Genomic DNA, 25654 nt, shown 5'->3' with positions numbered 1-25654 from the left:
TACTTTCAATCTCTCGATTACTCTCAATTACCCTTTAACCTAGACAAAACTTAAGTTTATATACTACTTAAGTTTTACTTACATAAGAGTTATAATCTAATTACTTTTCTATGAAGTAAAGCTAAAAATCAACTTAAGATAATACTTCCATAAGAATTTTTGATTTAATCCAAAATCTTCAAAGAAAGTAATTTTACTTGTTCTGCAAGTAACTTGACTTAATCCGCAAGAAACCAATCTTCAAGCCTTTAACTTCTACTCAATTGGACTTCATGTGTTAAGCTTTACTCGTCCAATTAACATCAAAACAAATAGCCCAATGGTTTTGTTTTAAAATTTGCCAACTCTTCAAATAAGTATAACAATAAAACAGTGACTAAAATTGCGACTACTGTTTCAACCACAAAACAATCACAAAATTAATCTTACCCTGAAATATGTGATAGATTCACCATCTATAAACTCTCGAACACAAAATGCAATCTTCAATTAGTAAACGTCCACCAATTCAAACTTATTTCTTCGTGCAAATGCTTGACTGTGCAAACTGCAACAAAATTACTGATTGAATTGCTAAGAGAGCAATGAATCAGATTGCCCCTATAATTCGACTGCTTCTCTCCCTGATAATTATCCTCTTTGTTTGTTATCTTCATTTAATGAAGGAAAACTGTTGCAAAATTTTTAGAAAAAGAGGGATGATGATCGATGTTCAACACATCATTTTCATGACAATGCCAAGTACTCTCCATCTTCAACTACAAGTACTGTAATCATTTTGGCATTTATTGTAAAAGATGTAGATAAGGTTACATTGAATGCAGCGGCAGTTCATCTTTGTCAACGAATCAGACTTCCATCTTTTGGCACTGCCATTTCTGCAGACCTGAGCCTTCAATAATTCATACAAACACAAGGTGCTGCAATTATTGGACTAACAATGCCAGAATTGGGAAGATATAATATGCTTAAATCACTCACCATACTTTCAAAGACAAAGCCAATTCAGCAGGATAATTTGATAGATTTTATAACTTCAGAAAAATACATTGAAGCAATCTGCAAGTCAGCTTCAAATTTAGGTTTTCTATTCCCCATCTCAGAACATGTAATTAATTAGCTGCCCCTTGCAAATTAAACTAATGCAATGTTTAATATACAAACAGATATATCACACCCTTCAAAATTTGATATTAAGAATGTAAAATAAAAAACCTGACAATAGGAGACAAATCCAATTAAATCATGACCTACAGCACATGTTGCTCTTTGCTGGAATTTCTTGCGCTGGACCTGGAATGACTATCTTCTTGCCTGCTAGAGACGCGGGGTTGCCATTCCCCTGATTCTCATCAGCAACCAGGTTCTTCTTGTTCACGATGTTGAAGATCTCCGTAAGCACAGTCATGAAGGCAGTCTCCACATTAGTTGCTTCAAGAGCCGAGGTCTCCAAGAAAAATAGTCCTTCCTTTTGAGCAAATTCTTTGGCATCCTCGGTTGGAACTTCTCGTTGGTTTTCAAGGTCACTTTTGTTCCCGAGCAGGATAATAACAATGTTCTTGTCGGCATGGCCACGCAACTCTTCCAGCCAACGTGGAATGTGATCGAAGGTCTGACGTTTTGTTATGTCATACACCAGCATTGCTCCAACAGCACCCCTATAGTATGCACTCGTAACAGCTCTGTATCTGTTCAACATAAGAGAAGCAAGAGAATTAGGTAAAAAGTATTAGTTAATGGCTAGGTTCTTATATGCAGGCTGGACCATTATAACGAAAAAGAATCCCCAAAATCAAATAATAAGTGCCCTAGATGGAACCAATGGGGTAACCTGTACCAAAACCGGATATAACTTGTTAAACATTACTTCTCAACAGTCTTGATTCAACCGCTTTAACAATTACCTACCGGTTGAATGATTAAAAGCTAAAGAAATCCAGGCAGTTGATTGACCACTTATTTAACACGAAGGGATTGCAACCAAAATGGCTCAAATTCAAGATGAATGATGAAATCATTGCACTGCTTACCAAAATAGCATGCCTAACATGGAACATTAGATATCTACAGTTTCTGTAAAATTTGAATCATAATCTGTTTATTATACGCATTAAATCCTAGTATTAGTTTACAAATCTTAATCCCAATTAATTAAATTATCCATCATATTTCTGAATCCACTAAATATCTGCATTTAGTAAGTATAAAAATATTTTTCAAAGAAATGGATAATGGATTTGGATATTATCCGCAAAAGTGAAGCCGACTCAAACTATGGATATCAAAAATTAATATCTGCATCTACTCCTAATCCAAATCCAGGGTGGACAGTAATTAGAATGTATGAATCTGAATATTATTCAAATTTACAGCAAAAAAGCAAGTTGGATAACTGCAAATATCCAAATCTGCATTATCCATTGCTAAAATTTGAACTTCTACGGCAAGATTTGTAAGAAATGCGGTGAGATCAAGGATCTACTAGACTATGATGCTTTTTACCAAACTGTTCCAAGTGACACAATCAAATCGAGCACTAAGATCCAACTGAGCACCATGTAATTTTTTTTTATCCAGATTATCATCATAAGTTAAAAATAAAGGAAAAAATAAAGATCAACAGTAACTATACCATTTATCTATCAAACATCCAATCCAATCCTGATCGAAATTGAAAGCATTTTCACCTCCGAACAATATCATTTGTCTATCAAACATCCAATCCAATCCTGATCGAAATTTAAAGCATTTTCACCTCCGAACTAACACAATCATGTTAACTAACTAAACCATGTCTTGTCAGTGAACAGTAAATTTCTTTGAAATCTTATAATTCTGTCTACAAACTACAGATCTATGAAAGAACAAGAGAAAAGAAGACGATGCATATAGAATGAAAAACCCAAAAAGCTTTCAGCAAAAAGGAGAAATAAACAAATCTTCATGAAAAGTTAAAAAGCTTAGTAGTAGTAGTAGTAGTAGTAGAAATAAAAGTAAGAAAAAAAGTACCGTTCTTGACCAGCAGTGTCCCAGATCTGAGCCTTGACACTCTTGTGTTCAATAACAAGAGTTCTAGTCTGAAACTCAACTCCAATGGTGGCCTTGGAATCTAAACTAAACTCATTTCTGGAAAACCGAGCAAGAATCTGAGACTTACCGACGGCAGAGTCACCAATCAAGACTACTTTGAAAACGTAGTCAATCTTCTGGCTTGGGTCCCCATACCCTCCTCCACTAGCCATTTTCCCTTCTAATTCTACTTCTAAGTCTTGTTTATTTCACTTGATTTGGTTTTGTTTTGTTTTGTTTCTGCCTGAAATATAGCTAAGGGGCGAAGGACACGGTTGGTAAAGTTGAGTTTTAGACTATTGTCTTGTGAAATGCAAAGTGAAAGTCTGTAGTCTAAATAATTGATGAGAAAGACAATTTGTTAATTAGGAAGGAAAGGAGGGATTCGGTGGATCAGGATTTAGAGTACATGTGAGACGATAATCCAGTGAGTAGCAGACATTTGTCACTAATTAAAGTAGTTTACTTGATAAATCCGTTTGCTTTCAACCAAATAAATATAAAGCCGTTTTGTAATTTCATACATTTAAGGTGAGGTTTTTAGATTATATAAGTTCACAATTATATTCTAAGATATATTAAAATATTTAAAAAAAACATTTTAAAAACGGAAAAAGCGACTTGTGAAATAAAAGAAATACACATAAAACTATTTATATCATTATTGTATTTTATAATTTAAATTTTTAAATTAATTCGCATTAATACTTTTTAAATATAATGAATTTACAAATAATATAAGTTAAAACTTTAAGTAATTGAAAAATAATATATTAAAATCGCATATGTTATTAAAATATTTTTTAAATAGTATTAAAATTAATAAACATTGATATTAAACTTATACATATATGTTAAAATATAAAATTAATAAGTAAATTATAGATTTAAAGAAATTGAAAAATGAATATCTTTTCATAAAAGCAATCTAGGAGTTCATATTCATATATAAAAATTGACAAAAATTATTTCATATTTGAAATTAAAGTTTTATTACTTTTCATATAAATTTAACTAAGTGATAAAGGTAAATAATTTTTAAAACAAGTAAATGTTAAGCTTATTTTTAATTAATTTTTAAATACATGAGTAAAATATAATGAATTTATTAAATTATAGTTATACTTTTTATATAATTTATTAATTTACATACTTGTGTGATAAATTTATATAAACATTTCAAAAACATATGGTGCTCTAAACGTGTGAAAAAAATTTAATATGTTTTTCACTTATTTAAATACATTTTCACTTAATATTTCATATACGTAATTTTTAGATAATGTTATATTAGGTTTATAATTTTTTTAAATTACTTTACAATATTTTAAATAAAATTTACAACACATTTTCCAAAAAAATAATTTTCTAATTATAAAGTCAAATGATTTAAAAATCATTAGATATATGTCTATATTAATACAAAAATTATCTATTAAAAAATTGTTTTCATCGTTGTAATGTAAAACACTAATCCATAATATATTTTTCAAACTTTACCTCATAATGGTAATTAAAATTATGCAAATGAGTATTAGAACCCTAGTAGCCAAGAGTGCTATCCCTGGTATCCTAGCGAAAACAATGGCTGCTGCGGCTTGGGATGACGGAAAGTGGTGGCAACGACGGGTTTGGGGGAGACGAGGTCTCCCTATTGGCAGAGGAACTTATTCAGCTATCGGTCAAAAGCTCGATGGTGGAACCAAATGACAAACCAACTCTAATCTGCACTATTTGGACAAAGAAATCCTACAATCCGGATAGCTTCAAGGCCCAGAAGAAAAGTATCTGGAAAGCAAAGAAAAAGTTTGAGATCCAATCGGTAGGGCAAAACCTTTTTTTGATTGTGTTTGAATTGGAGGAAGATTTAGAAACTGTTATGGAAGGTCAGCCATGGTTGTTCAGGAAAAACTTAGTTATCTTTGATCGATTGACTAAACTGATGGAAAGAGATCAAATCAGGCTTGTTTCATCCCAGTTTTGGATCAAGATTGGGCCGTGCTTACCAGAATTTGATAAAAAAGACCTCTTGCATGCTATAGGGGTCACTTTTGGAGGAGTTCTCAGATCTGAAGTTAATGGTGAGTTCTGTCGCCTTAGAATTAAATTAAATGTACAGAAACCCCTTCGTAGGGGTATATTTGTCTCAATAGGCAATGGGAATAGAGTTTGGATCCCTTTCAAGTATGAAAAATTACCGACATTCTGTTTTGGTTGTGGAAGATTGGGGCATGGTCTCCAAGAATGCACAGTAATAAAACCTGCAGAAAAAATAGAATTAGAGAAAATCTACCTTTCTCTTTGGCATTAAAAGCATAATTAAATTTGGTTGGAAGGGAGAGTTTAAAGTTTAATGCTCTATCAAAAAAACTACAACCACAATGTTTGTATACAGGAAGTATCAAGGAGAATCAGGAAACATACTTACATAGTGGAAAAAGCAGCGATATGATTCAAGGAGTACAGGAGGATTCTTGGTTGAGAGGAACAGGAATAGGGATAAAGATGCAAAAGGAAGGAGAAATCGATAAAAAAAGACTAAGAGAAGCAAAACAGACGAAGATATACTGAAACTAGTCAGGAAATCCAGTTGGAAAAGAATTGAACCAGCGGGAGTGATGAAATATTATGGAGCAGAAAGTAAATTGTAGAAAAGGAAATTGGCAGAGATTGAATATGATGATTATGGTGTAGAAGAGACTCGGGAAGATGCAGCAAAAAGGATGAGATATGGTGGACAGGATTTAATAAATGAGGCTGAAACAAATTTGTTGGTAGACAACCCTAACCAAAATAGATCGGCGGCTGCCAAAAGGCAAGCCGACCGGACGCAATGAAAATTATATGTTGGAATGTCCGTGGATTGGGGAGTCCACGGGTAGTGCGAAGGCTTTGGTTTTTACTGAAGCAAAATAACCCCCAAATGATCTTCTTCATGGAGACTAAAGTTAATGAAAGACGTATAGAGAAAATTAGGAGGAGGTGTGGTTTTATGAATGGGTTTGATGTAGGAGCAGTAGGTACGCGAGGAGGGATCTGCCTAGCATGGAAAGAGGAGATTCAGGTTAGTCTAAAAACTTTCTCAACGAGTCATATTGATGTGTTGATCAAAGAAGAAGGTGTTAGTAAAGAATGGAGATTCACAGGGTTTTATGGTTTACCTTATATACACAATAAAAATGCCCCATGGAATTTACTAAGAATTTTGGGCTAGGAACAAGATCACCCTTTGGCTAGTGAGTGGAGATTTTAATGAAATAATGTACTCTTTCGAAAAAAAGGGAGGCCAGCTAAGGGAGGAGAAAAGGATGGCAGCATTCTGTGAATCTTAAAAGAATGCCAACTTATAGATGTGGGCTATACGAGAGCATGGTATACATGGGAGAAAGGGAATCTACTGAAAACGAATATTAGAGAAAGACTGGATAGGGGTGTTGCAAATGAAAAATGGATGAAACTCTTTCCGAGAGGCAATATACATCATTTAATGTCTTCACTTTCAGATTGCCCCCTTTTTATCAGCACAACTAATGAAAACAGTTTCAAGGGAAACCCAAGATTTAAATTTGAAACATGGTGGAACACAGGGGAGTCGATTGAAGAGGAGATTAAGAAATCATGGGAGTCCTTAAATGGATATATTTTTGAAAAGATTGAAAGACTACAGATCAGTCTGTCAAGATTGGGAAAATCAATAAAGAATGTACGAAAGGGGTTGATGAACAAGCTCACAAAGGAGCTAGAAAATTTAATGGAGAAAGAAAGAGATGATGATATAATGGCACATATAATTGATACGAGAATTCATCTGAATATGGAGATTGATAAAGATGAAATGGATTGGGAACAAACAGCACGGGCCAATTGGCTTCAGCTAGGGGATAAGAATACGACATTTTTCCACAAATATGCCTCAATGCGGAAACGAATCAACACAATAAACAGGCTGGACACAAATGATGGAAAGGAAATTTTTGAGGAACCAGAAATAAATGAGACTGCTACAAAGTACTTCCATAATCTATTTTCGTCTAATGGAGTAGGGAATCTATCCCATCTTTTAACAGGCATTAACAATAGCATTTCTTCAGACATCAATACAACCCTATTGGTAAAATGTACGGCAAAAGAGATCTTTATTGCAGTAAAAGGAATGGGGCCTACTAAAGCGCCAGGCTATGATGGCTTTCCGGCACTATTTTTTCAAAAATACTGGAATTTATGCACAGTTATATACAAAATTGTAGCCAAAACTATTGCTAATCGTCTTCAGGAATTTATTGGAAGGTGTATTGACAATGCTCAAAGTGCGTTCATTCCGGGAAGGCTAATATCTGACAATGTGTTGATAGCCTATGAAATTCTACAAACACTACGCCAAAAATGAACGGGGAAAAAAAGATTCATGGCAGTGAAGCTAGACATGAGTAAAACTTACGTTAGAGTTGATTGGGCATTCTTGAAGGAAGTAATGCTTCAATGGGTTTTGCAGAGGAATGGGTGTCACTAATTCTGAGATGTATTTCTACAGTCTCTTACGTAGTAACCATCAATGGGAGGAGAGGCAATGTTTTCAAACCTACTAGAGGACTCCGACAAGGTGACCCACTTAGTTCTTTTCTTTTTTTGATTTGTAGTGAGGGACTTTCGTCCTTGCTCAGGATAGTAACAAAAGAGGGTTTGATAAAAGGAGTTAAGGCTAGTAGAAGGGGCCCGACGATTTCACATTTACTATTTGCAGATGATTGTATTTTGTTTAGCGAAGCTACAAAGAGTAGAACAAAGATTTTATAAGATATTTTGAGGGAATATGAGATTTGCTCTGGTCAATGAGTGAATTTTAATAAATCCACGATTTTCTTTAGCTCTAATACAGTGGAAGGGGACAAAGAAGACATTTCGACTGAAATGGGAATAAGGCACTTGACAAATATGGAGAAATATATAGGACTCCCTAATGTGGTAGGAAGGTAAAAGAAGGAATCTTTTTAGAACCTCAAGGATAGGATTAAGCAGAGGATCGAAAATTGGAGAACATGATTTCTATCTCAAGGGGGAAAAGAGGTTTTCATAAAATCAATACTTCAAGCAATACTAACTTATGCTATGACATGCTTTTTTCTACAAAAATCACTATGTGGGGAGTTTAAAAATATTTTTGCTAGATTCTGGTGGCAAAAAGGTAAAGGAAAGAAAGAAATTCACTGGTGCCAATGGAAAGCTATGTGCAGTTCTAGAGAGGAGGGGGTATGGATTTTAGGAATATGGCACAATTTAATATATCATTATTAGCTAAACAAGGATGGAGGATTATTAATAACCAGAATGCTCTCGTTACGCAAGTATTTAAAGCCAAATATATCCCAAATGACCATTTTTTAAATTCCCGTTTGGGAAATTCTTGCTTCTATGTGTGGAAAAGTATTTAGGCAGCTAAAGTTATATTGGCAAAAGGACTATGCTGGAGGGTTGGTACGTGTACTAATATATCCATTAATGATGATGCTTGGATTCCAGATGCAGTTAATTTTAGATTATCAACAGCGACCAATTCTATACGTGATTTTAAAGTAAATGAGTTAATTGATAGTAATAATAGACTTTGGAATAGGGAGCTGATAAATAGTACCTTCACAGAAGAAGACGCTGCAAGAATCCTTCGAATCCCCTTGGCACGAACACCTCATAAGGACTTCCTCATTTGGGGAGGTGCATTCTCGGGTGAATTCACGGTCCGAAGTGCCTATAAACTATTACAGAGTTCGGATGAAAATCTTAGAGCTTATGCTTTACAAACCATCTACAAAAAATTCTACAAAAAACTTTGGAGCCTGAATCTACCGACAAAAATAAAGATTACAATCTGGAGGCTATCATGGAATTATTTACCTACAAAAGTGAATATGCAGTACAGGTTGTTATCAGTTAACACAAGTTGCCCCCGATGTGGAGAAAGAGCTGAAACAATGGACCATTTATTCCGAGAATGACCTGTTACAGTGGAAGTATGGACAACACTATCACTTCAGAATATTATAATGAATTAGAGCATGGACTTCGTACAGTGGCTTACCTGGGTGTTTGAGCAGCTCACCCCTTGTCAAGGTCGCCTTTTTTGCTACGCACTTTGGGACATATGGGGAGATCGAAACAGAAGAATACACGAGGAAGAAGTTAGTAATGGAAAAGAAATTGCAAACTTCAATAGTAACTACATTACTGAGCTTATTGGTTTCGAAAAAAACAAAATCGGTAATAATAATAGAAAACAAAAGATGAAGGCACCCACATTGCGAGTTCATCAAGATTAACTTCAACGGTGCATACAATGAGAGTCAGAACCATTCAACTTCAGGTATTGTGGCCAGAGATGCGGAAGGAAAAGTTCTTTTATCCTGTTCAGAGATCCACAATGACATAAACTCTGCATTTGCTGCTGAAGCAATAGCCTGTTGGAAAACAGTTCAAATAGGAGTCGAAAAGGGATGGCAGTCAATCATCTTTGAAGGAGATTCCCTCGCAATAATAAAGAAATGCAACACAAAGGGTCAGGATCGATCACTGGTAGGGGCATATATTTATGATATCCAACAGAAAATAAGTGGCTCCAATAATATCAAATTCCAACATACATCAAGATCTGCCAATAATCTTGCACATATTCTTGCAATAGAAACTCTAAGAAGAAAAGAGGAGATATACCTGGAAATGGAGGTCCTTGAGTATGCCGAAAAGTAAAAAAGGTACGATTGGGTGTGTGAACCAGATTAGGAAAGCTTTAGGAGATGAAGAATGGAAGAGAGAAAGTTTCAAAACAAAAAAGAAAATGAAATGTTTCAGAAGGAAAGTTTTGAAAAATGAAATCGTCAACTGGGCTAGAAAGAGGAGAAGACAGATTTCAGCAAATTCTGATTGGGCAATGTTCGGCGCATTAAGTGTCGTTTCTAGAGTATTCTTTAATAATATCTAGATATTTGTTTAACTTTGGCCATCTGAAATCTTGGGCCGTTTTTCTTAGGATAATAGGTATATATTTTTATTTTGTACAGATGTTTTATCTTATTAATAAAAGCCCAATCAAATAATTTCAAAAAAAATTATGCAAATGAGTTTTTCAAAGAAAAGTAATAATAAATTTAAAATAAAAAGAAAAAAACTATCTTTTATAATTTTAAAATTATAAAAATGGTACATATGTTTTATTTAAAATTATAAAAAAATAAAGTGATTTCACGACCTTCTATCACTTTTTATATTATTAATATTTTAACAATCTAACCATCATATTTCATACTTCATTCATATAAATCATGCATGTCAAGATTGTTGTAAACTAAAACTTTTAACTATTTTTTAATGTAAAAAACTTTCAACAGTTAAATATATATTAATATAGACAATATTTTAGATCGATATGATAGAAATATCTAACCGATTTAAATTTTTACATTCATGACAAAACAAATAACTTGATAAATTTAACGGTTGGATTGTTAAAATATTAATCATATAAAAGTTATGGAAGAGTATAAACCACTTTAGTTTTACACTAGTGTAAGTGGATCTCTCCTCTTATGCTAAAATACTATCTTAATAAATTTTAAAATTATTTATTAAACTTAATTTAGATAAAATATAAAAGAGAAAATCTATAAAAAAATGCTTTAAGACTTGGTGTTGGTTATTTTAAACAAAACATTAAAGATACTAATGAAAATAATTAAAATTAAAAATAATAAAAAACAATGAAAAAATCATGTTTTGAATATATAGAAATATATTGATAGTACTTCTTAACACAATATATATAAATTGTAACCTCTTCAACTTGGTTTAGACATTAGCTCCGAATTCGAGAGATTACATCGGCCATCGAGATGGCCTATCAAAATTATCAGAATTTATAAAACAGTCATTTTAAAATATTTGTTTATCTTTAAAAGAAAACTTAACTTATTTTTAGAAAAACTCATGAGTGGAAAGAAATATGATTAATCTAATATTTTCTTGAAAAAATGTGATTATCATAGAAAACTTAGTTAATTTCTATTTTATATTACTCAAAAATTTTTACAATCCAACAATGAAAAAGTGATATTATATTTAGATTTAAATCGATTATATGCATAAATAATTAAATACCATATTTTAGTATCTTAAAATTAAATTAAATGTTATGCATACTTTATAAACTCAATTCCTAAGTCTTATGCCATAGATTGAAATAAAAACATTATAGTCTCTGAATAAAAAAAGTATCAAATGATAAATCTAAAGTATTTAATAAAAACAAAATCGAGTCGAGTCCCTACAAGTGTCGTGTCCGTGTCCGTGTCCTAACCTGGTGAGTTATTTATAGAGATGGAAATAAAAAAAAAAAGAAGTGAGCTATGAAGCTTAGTGTGAGTTTCATCACAAGCAAAATCAGTGGAATCGCATAAGTATACAAAAACACAACGCATAAAACAATTCACAATAACAAATTTAGAATATTGATATTTCATATCACTCAATAATTTACGCATATATGTATATATGTCATCTCAGAAAATCTATTTTGTATGCATATGCTTTATGAATGTCATACGGTTTTGGTTTAACAGAAAAGATCCTACCCCACCGCTACACATCACAATAGGATTTCCCCTGAACTCCAACCACCTACACACCGGTTTGTGGTTTAACCACCACTGGTTTTGCAAATAAAATATGTCACTAGGCTGTGGATACACAACAAAAATTAGTAGATGAAACCAGGCACTAGGTTGTGGGTGCACAACAAAATATCACAACTGAAATCTACTATTAGGCTATGGGTGAACAATAAAATATCCACTGGGCTATAGATGCACAACATATTTGCAGTTAAAGGATAAATACTGCCATTGGATTGTGGGTGCACAAAAAATTTGTAGATAAACTGTCACTTCTTCTTCCATACATCTCGTCCTACCCCCATGAAATGCAATATGGCAAGCCCAAAATGAATACGATAGCATTTAATTATACTTTTAACAGAACAATATGGTAGTAATCAATATGCTTATAACAATCCAATACAGTAGCAAATAATATGCTTATAACAGATCAACTTAGTAACAAGAGTCTTGCTTATTAAGGGTTTAGTTTAACGGTAACATAGGGCATGTTACATGTACAATTACAAATACAAATACAATAAACATATGTATTATTCACAATTCATGCAAATATAGTATTAATTCAATTAATTAGGTAATGGATTCTAGCATTAATCATATTATCAGGGGCTTAATTGAATAAAAATTAAACATTAAACAGTGTGGGAATCAATTAGGGACTAATTTGAACAAAACATAAAATTATAGGCAAAACTATAAATTTTGAGAAATAGGGGACACATGACCGTTTGACTGGACTGCATGGAGGGGGTACACAACCGTGTGGTAGGTCATTTGAGAATTGAAATAACCTAGAGTTTCAGGGGGACATGGTCGTGTGAGGGGTCGTGTGGTCCACACGGGTGGGCCACACGCCCGTGTAGCTAGTCGTGTGGCCCTATTCCGAGGCATAGTTTGCCCGAATTCACTTGTAAAAGAATACACACCGATCACCGAGATCTCTAACAACGTTCCTCTTACTCAAATCTGGTCCACCTAAAACGAGTCCTTTAAACAACAATTTCATACGGTTAACATTTGATTTCCAAAATTTATCAAGATTTGTCAATTTTAATGGAAGATTTGTCAAGAACCATGAAAGATTGTCTAATTGATTTGAAAAATTAATATTGGATAGAAATTCTACAAAATTTGGGGTCTAAATTTTTTAATGTGATGCACTTACCGAACTTGATGGAATTATGAAAACTATCAATGATAAATTCAACAATCGATGGAGAATTGATTTATCGAGATTGATTTGATATCAAAAGTAAAATAATTATCAACAATTAGGATGAAAATATAGTGTTAACAAAAGGAAAGAAAATAACAAGAGAATAAATAGAAAGATGGAGGTAAATTCTATTAGGATTTGAAAAAGGGCAAATTGAAATTATAATTAGGAAACCAAGATAAAAAGATGGTAGAATTCTAATTCTATTGGAATTTTAAGAAAAGTTAAGATATGAATTCTAATTATGAAAGAATTGAGTCAATTCCTACGATCTCTAAACCCTAAGGGTGTCATCTGTAATTTTTTGAAGATTTTACTGAAATTTGAAATTAAAATTAAAGGAGAAGAGGAGGCGGCTTAAACACTTTATGGGCTAACACCTTAACCATTGGGATATTGCCTTTTTTTGCTTATTTTTTATTCTTAATCATATTGATATGTTTTTAGTGCATTTTTGGGTAAAATTATGAAATAAAAAGAGAATACGAAATTTGAACTTAAGTAAATTTGGAAAAGAACTAGTGTGCTAACCATCAAGTGTAAGCCTATTTGTTATTTAGTTTATACCTCAAGTAATATTTGTTTTAGTGTGACTTTTATCCTAGATTGCTTGAAATTTTAAAAGGAAAAAAAATAAGAGAGGAGTGGATAGTACCTAAAACCTCTAAGGAATTTTCTAATTACTTAGCCACTCAATTTATGTCTTATTTCTTATTTATTTTAGTCACTTAATTTTATTTATTTATGTAACACCCCTTACCCGTGTCAGACGTCGGGACAAGGTACGAGGCATTACTGGACTTAAACATAACTAATCATACAAAACCAAGTCATGAAATTTCATCCAAATTAAAACTTTTCATATTTTATCATAAAGTCCCTAATATGGGCTTACGAGACCCAATACATACTTTGAAACTGGTTCGGGACCAAACCGAGAACTTTTGAAAACTTTGAAAAATTTCTTAAAAAAAAAACAAGGGCAGACACCCTAAGCACATGGCTATGTGGCCAGCCGTGTGGATGAAAGTTAGGCTATTTACCAAGTCTTTTTCCATCCAAACAATTACACACTTATACCAAATTTATCAACACACAACATGGCATTATCATAAATGTACAACTTAAGCAATAATAGCCAACATCAATGGCCTTATACAAAATGAACTATCAAATAACATAGGCCAACATTTTAGGCCAAATCAATTACGACACATAACAAAATAACCAAGTCCTTTATACATGCCATAACTCATAACATTGCTTTCAAAATACCAAAAGAGTGTTGATAGTGTGGATGGATCTCCGACGATCTCCGTACCCCGAACTAGCTTGGTGACACTATAAGACAAGGGAAAGAAAAGGGAGTAAGCATATAGCTTAGTAAGTTGGTATGTAAATAATAAAAAATTTATTAACATGCTTTTATCAATCCACATACTGTGGTCTCAAGATAATAAATCATATTTAAACATAGTTTCATAATTCACTCATGTTCAAATCAAGCTGTCTACGGGAGTCATAGCCATTAAATTATTTATATCTTGAGTTATGGAACTCCGAATTAAGATCCACTAAATTTCTATAAAACTAGACTAACATATCTTCTTACCATAAAATTTTCAGAATTTATGATTTAGCCAATAAGTACAGTTTATTCTTTAAAGTCATCTCTGTTCTGCTGTTTGTCAGTTTCGACCCTTCTTCACTAAAAATTAATTATCTAATCGTACATGATTTGGATGATTTTCTCATTTGTTTCTATTGAAAATATACTCATTAATAATTTTAAAAATATAAATTCTAACTCATAATTATTTTTATACATTTTTTAATGATTTTACAAAGTCAGAATAGGGGATTCCGAAATCACTCTAACCCTGCCTCATAAAAATTCAAATATCTCATAATATGAAATTCTCTTTCTTACACTCTTTCTTCTATGTAAAACTAGACTCAATAAGCTTTAATTTCATATCTTATTAAACCTCTAATTCGATTTTCACAATTTTTGATGATTTTTCAAAGTTATACAACGGTTGTTGTCCATAACTGTTTTATTACTAATTTTACTCTTTCATGTTTTCTTTGTATTAACTTTCATTTACACACACATAACACCTAACATGTCCATAGCTAGCCATTCCAGTAGCTAGTCATTATCAAATATTTACAAGTCTTCATAGTCATACTTACTCCACATCAATCTTACCAAAATTCGATCACATATCGAGCACACTGCTCATGAATATAGATATACACATGTACCTGTACTCATTCATCACATAATCGCAATCATTTACACTTAGTCATTTCCCGTTGCACACATCGAAATATTAACGAATATATCGGAATATTACACATAGTGCCACACTTGTAGCCAAAGCTACTTCACATCACTTATCACACATAGGTTTGTTCTGCTCACACAAGATGTCGGTCATTCGTAACTACTCAGTGCTGCTCACATAAGCTGTTAGGTATCCGCAACAGATGCCGGATTACCCAGTCACTGGTAGAACTTATAAGACCTACACCCGGATTCACTTAGTCACAATTTCACATAGTTTTCACATAGGTCCCTAGTGACATGTCACTTGTATCCTATTCTATTCCTAAGGTTCAATCGAAAAATTTCTCACTTGTCGATATTTTGTCAAATACATCAAATATTCTGCCACATTTCACAAAACATATATCAAATATGAAAGCGTAAGTGAAAACGATGCATTATTTACAGACAAACTTACCCCGGTCCAAAATCTCAAATGTTTGCATTTTAGTCCACAACCTTGCTTTTTCCCTGATCACGGTCAATTCCTCGTCTTTCTTGATTTATAATAACACATTTAACTCATTTAATACATACATTTTCAAATCAACCAAAAAAATACCTTACAGAAAAAATTACATTTTGCCCCTAACTTTTCATATATTTACAATTTTGCCCCTAGTCTCGTAAAATGAAAAGTAATCATTTTTCTCATTACCCAAGCCTAGCCGGTTCATATTCCCTCTTATATCAGCCCATAATTTTCACTAAATTACATTTTTTACACATATTTTACAACTTTTACAAGTAGGTCCTTTTATGCAATTTCACTAAAAATCACTTAGTAAAAGTTGTTTATTGCACTTTAAACTTTTCTATTCTACCATAAAACATCAAAAAACATGCAAGTAATCCATGGGTAAATTTTTAAACACAAAACCTAGCTCAAAATAATGGTAGAAATAGCTAAACCGAGCTGTGAGGATCTCAAAAATGTAAAGAACATTAAAAACGGGGCTAAAACGGACTTACAATCGAGCTTGGAAGCTTGAAAAACCCTAGATATGTCTTCTTCATGTGAAATTCAGTCAAGGGGTTGAAGATGAGCAAAAATTGGCTTTTAATTTGGCTTTTTAATTCATTTAATCACCAAATTACTAAAATGCCCCTAACTTAAAAATATTCTATTTCACTTATTTCATGTCTATTTTTGTCCAAAAAATTAACCAATGGTCTTATTACCTTTTAAGGAGCTCCAATTTAAAATTTCATAGCAATTAGACACCTCTAGCTTATAGAACTCAAGTTTTGCATTTTTTTACAATTTAGTCCTTTCTATTAAATTGAATGCCCAAACGTCAAAATTTTCGAACGAAATTTTAAAAAAATCATTCTGTACAACTGTAGATCATAAAAATATAAGAATATTAAATTTTTCCTCATCGAATTTGTGGCCCTAAAACCACTGTTCCGACTAGGCCGAAAATCGGGATGTTACAACTCTACCCCCTTTAGGGATTTTTGTCCCCGAAAATCTTACCGAAAAAGAGGTTTGGGTACTGTTTTTTCATGGCTTCCTCTGGTTCCTACGTAGCCTCTTCTACTCCTTGTCTTTGCCACAACACTTTCACTAAGGCTATACTTTTATTTCTCAACTGTTTAACTTCCCGAACCAAAATCTTTATTGGTTCCTCATCATAGGTCATATCCGGTCGAATCTCAGTCTCTGTCGAAGAAATTACATGTGAAGTATCGGAACAATATCGTCGTAACATCGATACGTGAAACACAGTATGAATTCTTTCTAACTCTGCTGGTAAAGCTAACCGATACGCCACTGGCCCAATCCTTTCAATAACCTCATATGGCCCAATGAAACGCGGACTCAACTTGCCCTTTCGGCCAAATCTTACAATTTTCTTCCACGGAGATACTTTCAGAAACACTTTATCACCCACTTGAAACTCGATTTCTTTTCTTTTCAAATCCGCGTATGACTTTTGTCGATTTAAAGCAGCTTTTAGACGATAACGGATTACTTTCACTTTCTCTTCGGTTTCTCTAACCAGATCAACCCCATAAATCTGTTTCTCACTGAGCTCGGTCCAATACAAAAGAGTTCGACATTTGCGACCATACAATGCTTCGTACGGTGCCATCTGTATACTCGATTGAAAACTGTTGTTGTAGGCAAACTCGACCAAAGGTAGATATTTCTCCCAACTACCTTCGAATTCTAAAACACAACATTGGAGCATGTCTTCGAGAACTTGAATTACTCTTTCAGATTTACCGTCGGTTTGCGGATGAAACGCGATACTAAAATTTAATTTCGTGCCCAAGGCTTCTTGCAACTTTTTCCAAAACCTCGAAGTGAACCTCAGATCCTTATCCGAAATAATAGACATAGGCACTCCATGTAATCTCGCAATTTCGGCAATATACAACTCAACCAACTTATCAAGTGAGTAGTCGGTACGTACTGGTATAAAGTGAGCCGATTTCGCAATCTATCAACCACAACCCAAACGACATCTTTCTTTTTTGGAGTCAGAGGCAAACCTGTCACAAAATCCATCGTGATTCTGTCCCATTTCCACTCGGGAACCATCACTGGCTGAAGTAAACTGAAGGTACCTGATGCTCGGCTTTCACTTGTTGGCAAATCAAACACTTTGATACAAATTCAGAAATATCTCTTTTCATACTCGACCACTAATATAATTTCTTCAAATCATTATACATGTTCGTACTACCTGGATGAATTGATAAACAACCACTGTGTGCCTCATGTAAAATTTTCCGAATCAGCTCATCATCTTTCGGTACACATACCCTATCACGGAACGTCAAGCAGTAATCTGATCTGATTCGCAAATCTGAATCATAACTTTATTCACACTGAGCTCTCTTGGCTTGCAATTCACTGTCATTCTTCTGAGCTTCACAAATTTGCTGAAGAAATAACAGTCTAGCCCTCAACTCGGCCAAAATCGAGCCATTATCAGAAAAAGCCAACCTTGTACTCATAGCTCTCAAAGCAAATAAGGATTTTCTGCTTAAGGCATCAGTGACTACATTCGCTTTTCTTGGGTGGTAATCAATCAGTAGCTCATAATATTTTATTAATTCGAGTCATATCTGTTGTCGCAAATTCAAATCCTTTTGATTCATCAAATACTTCAAACCTCTGTGATCGATAAAGATTTGACATTTCTCACCATACAAATAATGACGCCAAATTTTCAAAGCAAAGACGATGACAGCTAATTCCAAGTCATGCGTCGGATAATTCTTCTCATGTGGTTTCAACTGTCTCGAGGCATAAGCCACCACTTTACCTTCTTGCATCAACACACAACCAAGACCATTCTATGACACATCACTATAAATCATGAATTCTTTTCCCGTCTCAAGTTGCACCAAAACTGGCGCCTCAGTCAATAATGCTTTCAATTTCTCGAAACTTTGGTGACATTTATCGGTCCATTCAAACTTAACATTCTTTTGCAGAAACTTAGTTATAAGAGAGGCAATCATCGAGAATCCCTCAACAAAAAGTCTATAATACCCGACTAAGCCCAAAAAGCTTCTAACATCGGATACATTTTTTGGCGATTTCCAATCAACAATTGCCGAAATTTTGTTCGGATCAACTCGAATACCATCACCTGAAACTATGTGTCCCCAAAATCCAACTTCATGAAGCCAAAACCCACTTTTACTGAACTTAGCAAACAATTTCTTTTCTCTCAAAATCTGCAACACAATTCTTAAGTGTTCGGCATGCTCGGACTCATCTCGGGAGTAAATCAGGATGTCATCTATAAACACAACTACAAACTTATCCAAATACGATCAAAAATTTTGGTTCATCAAGTCCATGAAAATAGCCGGAGCATTAGTTAAACTGAAAGGCATCACAAGAAATTCATAGTGTCCATGCCTCGTTCTGAAAGCGGTTTTTGGCAGATCTGACTCTTTAACTCTCAACTGATAGTAATCGGATTTCAAATCAATATTTGAAAACACTGTTGCCCCTTTCAACTGGTCAAACAAATCATCAATCCTCAGTAACGGATACTTCTTTTTTATAGTCACTTTGTTGAGCTGACGGTAGTCAATACAAAGTCTCATAGATCCGTCTTTCTTCTTTACAAATAGTACGAGAGCACCCTAAGGAGAAAAACTCGATCTCACAAAACCCTTATCTGTCAATTCTTGCAACTGAACTTTTAATTCTTTCAATTCAGTTGGAGCCATTCCGTACGAAGCAGTCGAGATTGGTGTAGTCCCAGGTAATAAATCAATAGCAAATTCAATCTCTCTAATTGGAGGTAACCCAGGCAATTCTTTTGGAAACACATCTGAGAATTCACAAACTACCGGCACTGATTTAAGTTTCGACTCAGACATCTTAGTATTCAACACATATGCAAGATAAGCTTCACGCCTTTTTCTCATGTATTTTTGAGCAAACATGTGCGAAATCACCATAGGTAATTTATTTGATTCATCTGTTTCAACCCAAAGAATCTCACGAATTTCACATTTCAACTCAAGGGTTTTCAGTCTACAATTTACCTTGGCATCATGCAATGTCAACCAGTCCATACCTAGAATAACATCAAACTCATCAAATGACAGCAACATCACATTAGCCAGAAAATAGTGACCTTGAATCATCAAAGGGAAATTCTTGCAAACCTTATCAACTAACACATATTTGCCTAAAGGGTTTGACACTTTAATCAAAAATTCAGTAAGTTCAACAGGCAAAATCTTACTAGACACTAAATTTACACAAACATAGGAATGAGTAGACCCGGGATCAATCAATACAATAACATTAATATCATAGAGAGAAAATGTACCAGTAATCACATTAGGAGATGACGCATCCTCACGAGCACGTATGGCATAAGCTCCAGCGGGTGCTCTAGCTTCTAGCCTCATAGCTGAATCTTTCACTACACTTTTACTGCTAACTCTACTTCCGACATTTCTTGGTGGTCTACCTCTACAGACAGTATTACCCGGTCTAACACTCTGAAATTTTTCTTCCTCAACCCTCTAAGGACAATCTTTAATATAATGTTTTTGAGAACCACAGTTAAAACAAGCACGGCTAACCATATAACGCTCGCCGGGGTGCCGTCTGCCACAATGTTAACATTCAGGTCTATTGGATTTAACATTACCCACACTTGCCATTGAAGTAGCTTGAGTTTTATAACCCGAATATGATCTCTCATGGTCTCGATGCGAACACCCAGCTGAAACAATCAATCAAGGATTCATCTCTTTGGACTTCTTTTAGTAAGATTCGAATGACTTACTCATTGGCCTTTTTCTTGCGTCTTGGGCCTCAATCATAACTTTTTTTCTCTTTGTTTAGCTCTTTGGCTTTGCAAGCTCGACCAACCAGTACCATAAATTTTTTCAGCTCTAAGATTCCAACTAGCAGTCGGATATCCTCGTTCAACCCATCTTCAAATCTCTTACACATAATAGCCTTGGTAGACACACATTCTTGGGCATATTTACTGAGTTTAACAAATTCTCTTTCATATTCTACCACAGACATTCGGCCTTGCTTTAACTCAAGAAGCTCTTTGCATTTTTGATCAATGAACAGTTGGCTTATGTACTTATTTCTGAATTCCTCTTGGAAAAAACCCCATGTAACCCTTTTCTTTCGGAACCACGGATACCAGTGTCTTCCATCAGTGATATGACGAGTCCCTCAATAAAGATATAACACACTTTAAACATTCTTCGGGAGTACAAGAAAGTTCATTAAATACCCGAATAGAATTCTCAAGCCAAAACTCTGATTTCTCAAGATCATCATCTATATTAGCCCTAAACTCTTCATCACCTTGCTTTTGGATCTTATCAACCGGAGGCTTAGTCAGTCTTACCATTCTGTACCTTAAGGAACTATGGGAACTGGTTGGGGAATAGGAAGGGGTGGAGGAGGTTCGGTGTTCGGATTCGCCCGAAACAATTTTGTGTACCAATTATTCATCATATGGAGGAAGGCTTCCCAAGCCCCATCTCCTAACTATGTGTTTCAGATCTACTTTCAACTGGCGCAGTCCCTTGCATGGGAGCCGGCACATTACTCTCTATGTAATCAGCTACAGCTAGATCGGGATCCATTTACTATATGAAAACACAATTTAAATTGTCAGGAGTCATCACACTATCACAGTATATTTATGGCATGTATAGCTAGACTTTTACACATGCTATGTTAGTCTGAGAACCTACTAAACCATAGCTCTAATACCACAAAATGTAACACCCCTTATTCGTGTCAGACGCCAGGACAAGGTACAAGGCATTACCGGACTTAAACATAACCAATCATACAAAATCGTGTCATGAAATTTCATCCAAATTTAAATTTTTCATATTTCATCATAAAGTCCCTAATCTGGGCTTACGAGACCCAATACATACTTTGAAAGTGGTTCGGGACCAAATCAAAATTTTTTGAAAACTTTGAAAATTTTCTTAAAAAAGAAACAGGGGCAGACGCCCTAAGCACATGGCCATGTGGCCAGCCATGTGGATGAAAGTTAGGCTATTTGCCAAGCCTTTTTCCATCCAAACAATTACACACTTATACCAAATTTATCAACACACAACATGGCATTATCATAAACGTACAACTTAACCAATAATAGCCAACATCAACGGCCTTATACAAAATGAACTATCAAATAACATAGGCCAACATTTTAGGCCAAATCAATTATGACACATAAAAAAATAACCAAGTCCTCTATACATGTTATAACTCATAATATTGCTTTCAAAATACCAAAAGAGTGTTGATAGTGTGGATGGATCTCCAACGATCTCCGTACCCCGAGCTAGCTTGGTGACACTATAAGACAAGAGTAAGCATATAGCTTAGTAAGTTGTTATGTAAGTAATAAACAATTTATTAACATGCTTTTATCAATCCTCATAATGTGTTCTCAAGGTAATACAATCATATTTGCACATAGTTTCACTATTCACTCATGTTCATATCAAGCTGTCTATGCGAGTCATACTCATTAAATTATTTATATCTTTAGCTACGGAACTACGAATTAAGATCCGCTAAATTTTTCTGAAACTAGACTCACATATCTTCTTACCATAAAATTTATATAATTTATGGTTTAGCCAATAAGTACAGTTTATTCTTTAAATTAATCTCTGTTCTGCTATCTGATAGTTTCGACCCTTCTTCACAAAAAATTAAGTATCTTTTCGTACGGGATTAGGATGATGTTCTTGTTTATTTTTATTAAAAATATACTCATTAAAAATTTTAAAAATACAAATTATAACTTATAATTATTTTTATACAATTTTAATGATTTTCCAAATTCGAATAGGGATTCAAATCACTCTAAACCTGTCTCATAAAAATTAAAATATCTCATAATATGAAATTCTCTTGCTTACATCGTTTCTTCTATGTAAAACTAGACTCAATAAGTTTTAATTTCATATCTTATTAAACCTCTAATTCGATTTTCACAATTTTTGGTGATTTTTCAAAGTTATACAATGGTTGTTGTCCATAACTGTTTAATTACTAATTTTACTCTTTCATGTTTTCTTTGTATTAACTTTCATTTACACACACATAACACCTAACATGTCCATAGTTAGCCATTCCAATAGCTAGTCATTATCAAATATTTACAAGTCTTCATAGTCATACTTACTCCACATCAATCTTACCAAAATTCGATCACATATCGAGCACTTTGCTCATGAATATATATATACACATGTACCTGCACTCATTCATCACATAATCGCAATCATTTACACTTAGCCATTTCTTGTTGAACACATTAGAATATTAGTGGATACATTGGAATATTGCACATAGTGCCACACTTGTAGCCAAAGATACTTCACATCACTTATCACACATAGGCTTGTTCTCCAGCTATTCACATTCACAAGTCTGCTCATACAAGCTGTCGGTCATTCGTAACTACTCAATGCTACTCAGACAAGCTGTCAGGTATCCACAACACATGCCGGATTACCCAGTCACTGGTAGAACTTATAAGACCAGCACCCGAATTCACTTAGTCACAATTTCACATAGTTTTCACATAGGTCCCTAGCGACGGTTCAACCGGAAAATTTCTCACTTGTGGATATTTTGTCAAATACATCAAATATTCAGCCACATTTCACAAAATATATATCAAAATATGAAATCATAAGTGAAAATGATGCATTATTTACATACAAACTTACCTCGGTCCAAAATATCAAATGTTTGTGTTTTAGTCCACAACCTTGCCTTTTCCCCGATCAAGGTCAATTCCTCGTCTTTATTGATCTATAATAACACATTTAACTCATTTAATACACACATTTTCAATTCAGCCCCAAAAACACCTATGGAAAAAATTACATTTTTACCCCTAACTTTTCACATCTTTACAATTTTTCCCCTAAGCTCGTAAAATGAAAAGTGCTCATTTTTCTCATTATCCAAGTCTAGCCGATTCATATTCCCTCTTATTGTAGCCCAAAATTTTCACTAAATCACATTTTTTACACATATTTTATAACTTTTACAAATAGGTCCGTTTATGCAATTTCACTAAAAATCACTTAGTAAAAGTTGTTTATTACACTTTAAACTTTCATATTCTACCGTAAAACATCAAAACACATGCAAGTCATCCATGGGTAAATTTTTGAACACAAACTCTAGCGTAAAATAATGGTAGAAATAGCTAAACCGAGCTACGAGGATCTCAAAAATGTAAAGATCATTAACAATGGGGCTAAAACGGACTTACAATCGAGCTGGGAAGCTTAAAAAGCCCTAGCTATGTCTTCCTCATGTGAAATTCGGTCAAGGGGTTGAAGATGAGAAAAAATTGGCTTTTAATTTGGCTTTTTAATTCATTTAATCACCAAATTACTAAAATGCCCCTAACTTAAAAATATTCTATTTCACCTATTTCATGTCCATTTTTGTCCAAAAAATTAACAAATGGTAGAATTAATTTTCCAAGACCTCCAATTTAAAATTTCATAGCAATTAGATACCTCTAGCTTCTAGAACTCAAGTTTTGCACTTTTTTACAATTTAGTCCTTTCGACTAAATTGACTGCCCAAACGTCAAAATTTTCGAACGAAATTTTCATGAACTCATTTTGTACATCTGTAGATCATTAAAATATAAGAATATTAAAGTTTTTCTCGTCAAATTTGTGCCCCCGAAACTACTGCTCCGACTAGGCCCAAAATCGGGTTGTTACAATTTATTTCAAGCTCAACTTACATATTCTTTACTTACACATTTACTCAAAATTTTGCTTTATTATTATTATTTGACTTTATAGTTTTTACACATTCCTATTTTAGTTTATACACAATAATTAATACTCATAGTCAAGTCTCATTATTAATATGTTAATTCATTTTACTCCTTTTTTAATTAGTTCCTAACTCAATTAAAACACACTATTTTCAAATTAAACCTCGTAATCAAGTTTTGTTTTAGATTAATTAGTATAATAACACATGATTATATTATTTTAGTACTTTAATTAATTATTTATGACCCTAATTTCGGTATTCATTTCAAGCCCTCGATTTATAAATGCTCAAAGATAACCTTATAATCGGGGCGTGACCACTTTTAATTTTTACAAACCCGATTCTTCTAACTAGATTTTTGGGACGTGACATAAATGATTTAGATGAAAATACAAAAAAGGAGAGAGAGAAAACAATGTGAAATTAAAAAAGAATAAATATACAATAATTGTGTCCTTTACATATATACAATTGATTAAAATAACAAAAGAATATATGTATTTAGAAAAAAAATATTTATATGTGATATCAAATAAGCTTTTAAAAATAACCACGAGGGTTAGGTGAGATAGTAATGGTCTCTCCTACCTTAACTAGTGGTCGATGATTTGATCATTGCCTTGGGTATGGACCAACTTTAAAATTTGTGGCTAACATCTACCCCTTAATGGGCTTATAGAATGTGGATGATTAGGTATTGGACTCACTCTGGACATTGAGTAATCAGAAAAAAATGCTTTTAAAAATTTGTAAAACTTATATGACTTTAAAATCATAACTATTAAAATATATGTTAAGTTCACATAAAAAGAATTAATATGTACACATGAATGGATAAAAAATATAATAAAATAAAATCTAATAGAAAAAGGTGATTATAAAACATCTATATTGAGAGACAGGGATAAGTAATTTTAATAAAATATACTAAAATAAATAGATAAATTAAATAGTTTTATTGTTATTTAAAATTTAAAATTTAAAAATAACAAAAAAAAGGATAGGTTTATAATTTTACTTTAATATTTTTATAGAATACTTCAATAAATATTTTAAATTAGGAAACGGTA

At 33.4% G+C, this 25654-nt stretch overlaps 1 protein-coding gene across 1 annotated transcript; it reads right to left on the bottom strand.

Moving 5' to 3' along the window:
* Window positions 1-1004: 1004 nt before the first annotated feature.
* Window positions 1005-3399, bottom strand: LOC105804164 (ras-related protein Rab11A). The gene is made up of 2 exons (XM_012636656.2): window positions 3010-3399; window positions 1005-1688 (listed from the first exon to the last, which is right to left on the bottom strand). The coding sequence occupies exons 1-2, from the start codon at window positions 3240-3242 to the stop codon at window positions 1244-1246; spliced, it is 678 nt and encodes a 225-aa protein (XP_012492110.1). The 5' UTR covers window positions 3243-3399; the 3' UTR covers window positions 1005-1243.
* Window positions 3400-25654: the final 22255 nt, after the last annotated feature.

This window comes from Gossypium raimondii, chromosome 11, assembly GCF_025698545.1.
Source record: "Gossypium raimondii isolate GPD5lz chromosome 11, ASM2569854v1, whole genome shotgun sequence".
Lineage (NCBI taxonomy): Eukaryota > Viridiplantae > Streptophyta > Magnoliopsida > Malvales > Malvaceae > Gossypium > Gossypium raimondii.
Note: the sequence above shows the minus strand (reverse complement) of the source record. Positions and strands in the feature narration are given on the sequence as shown.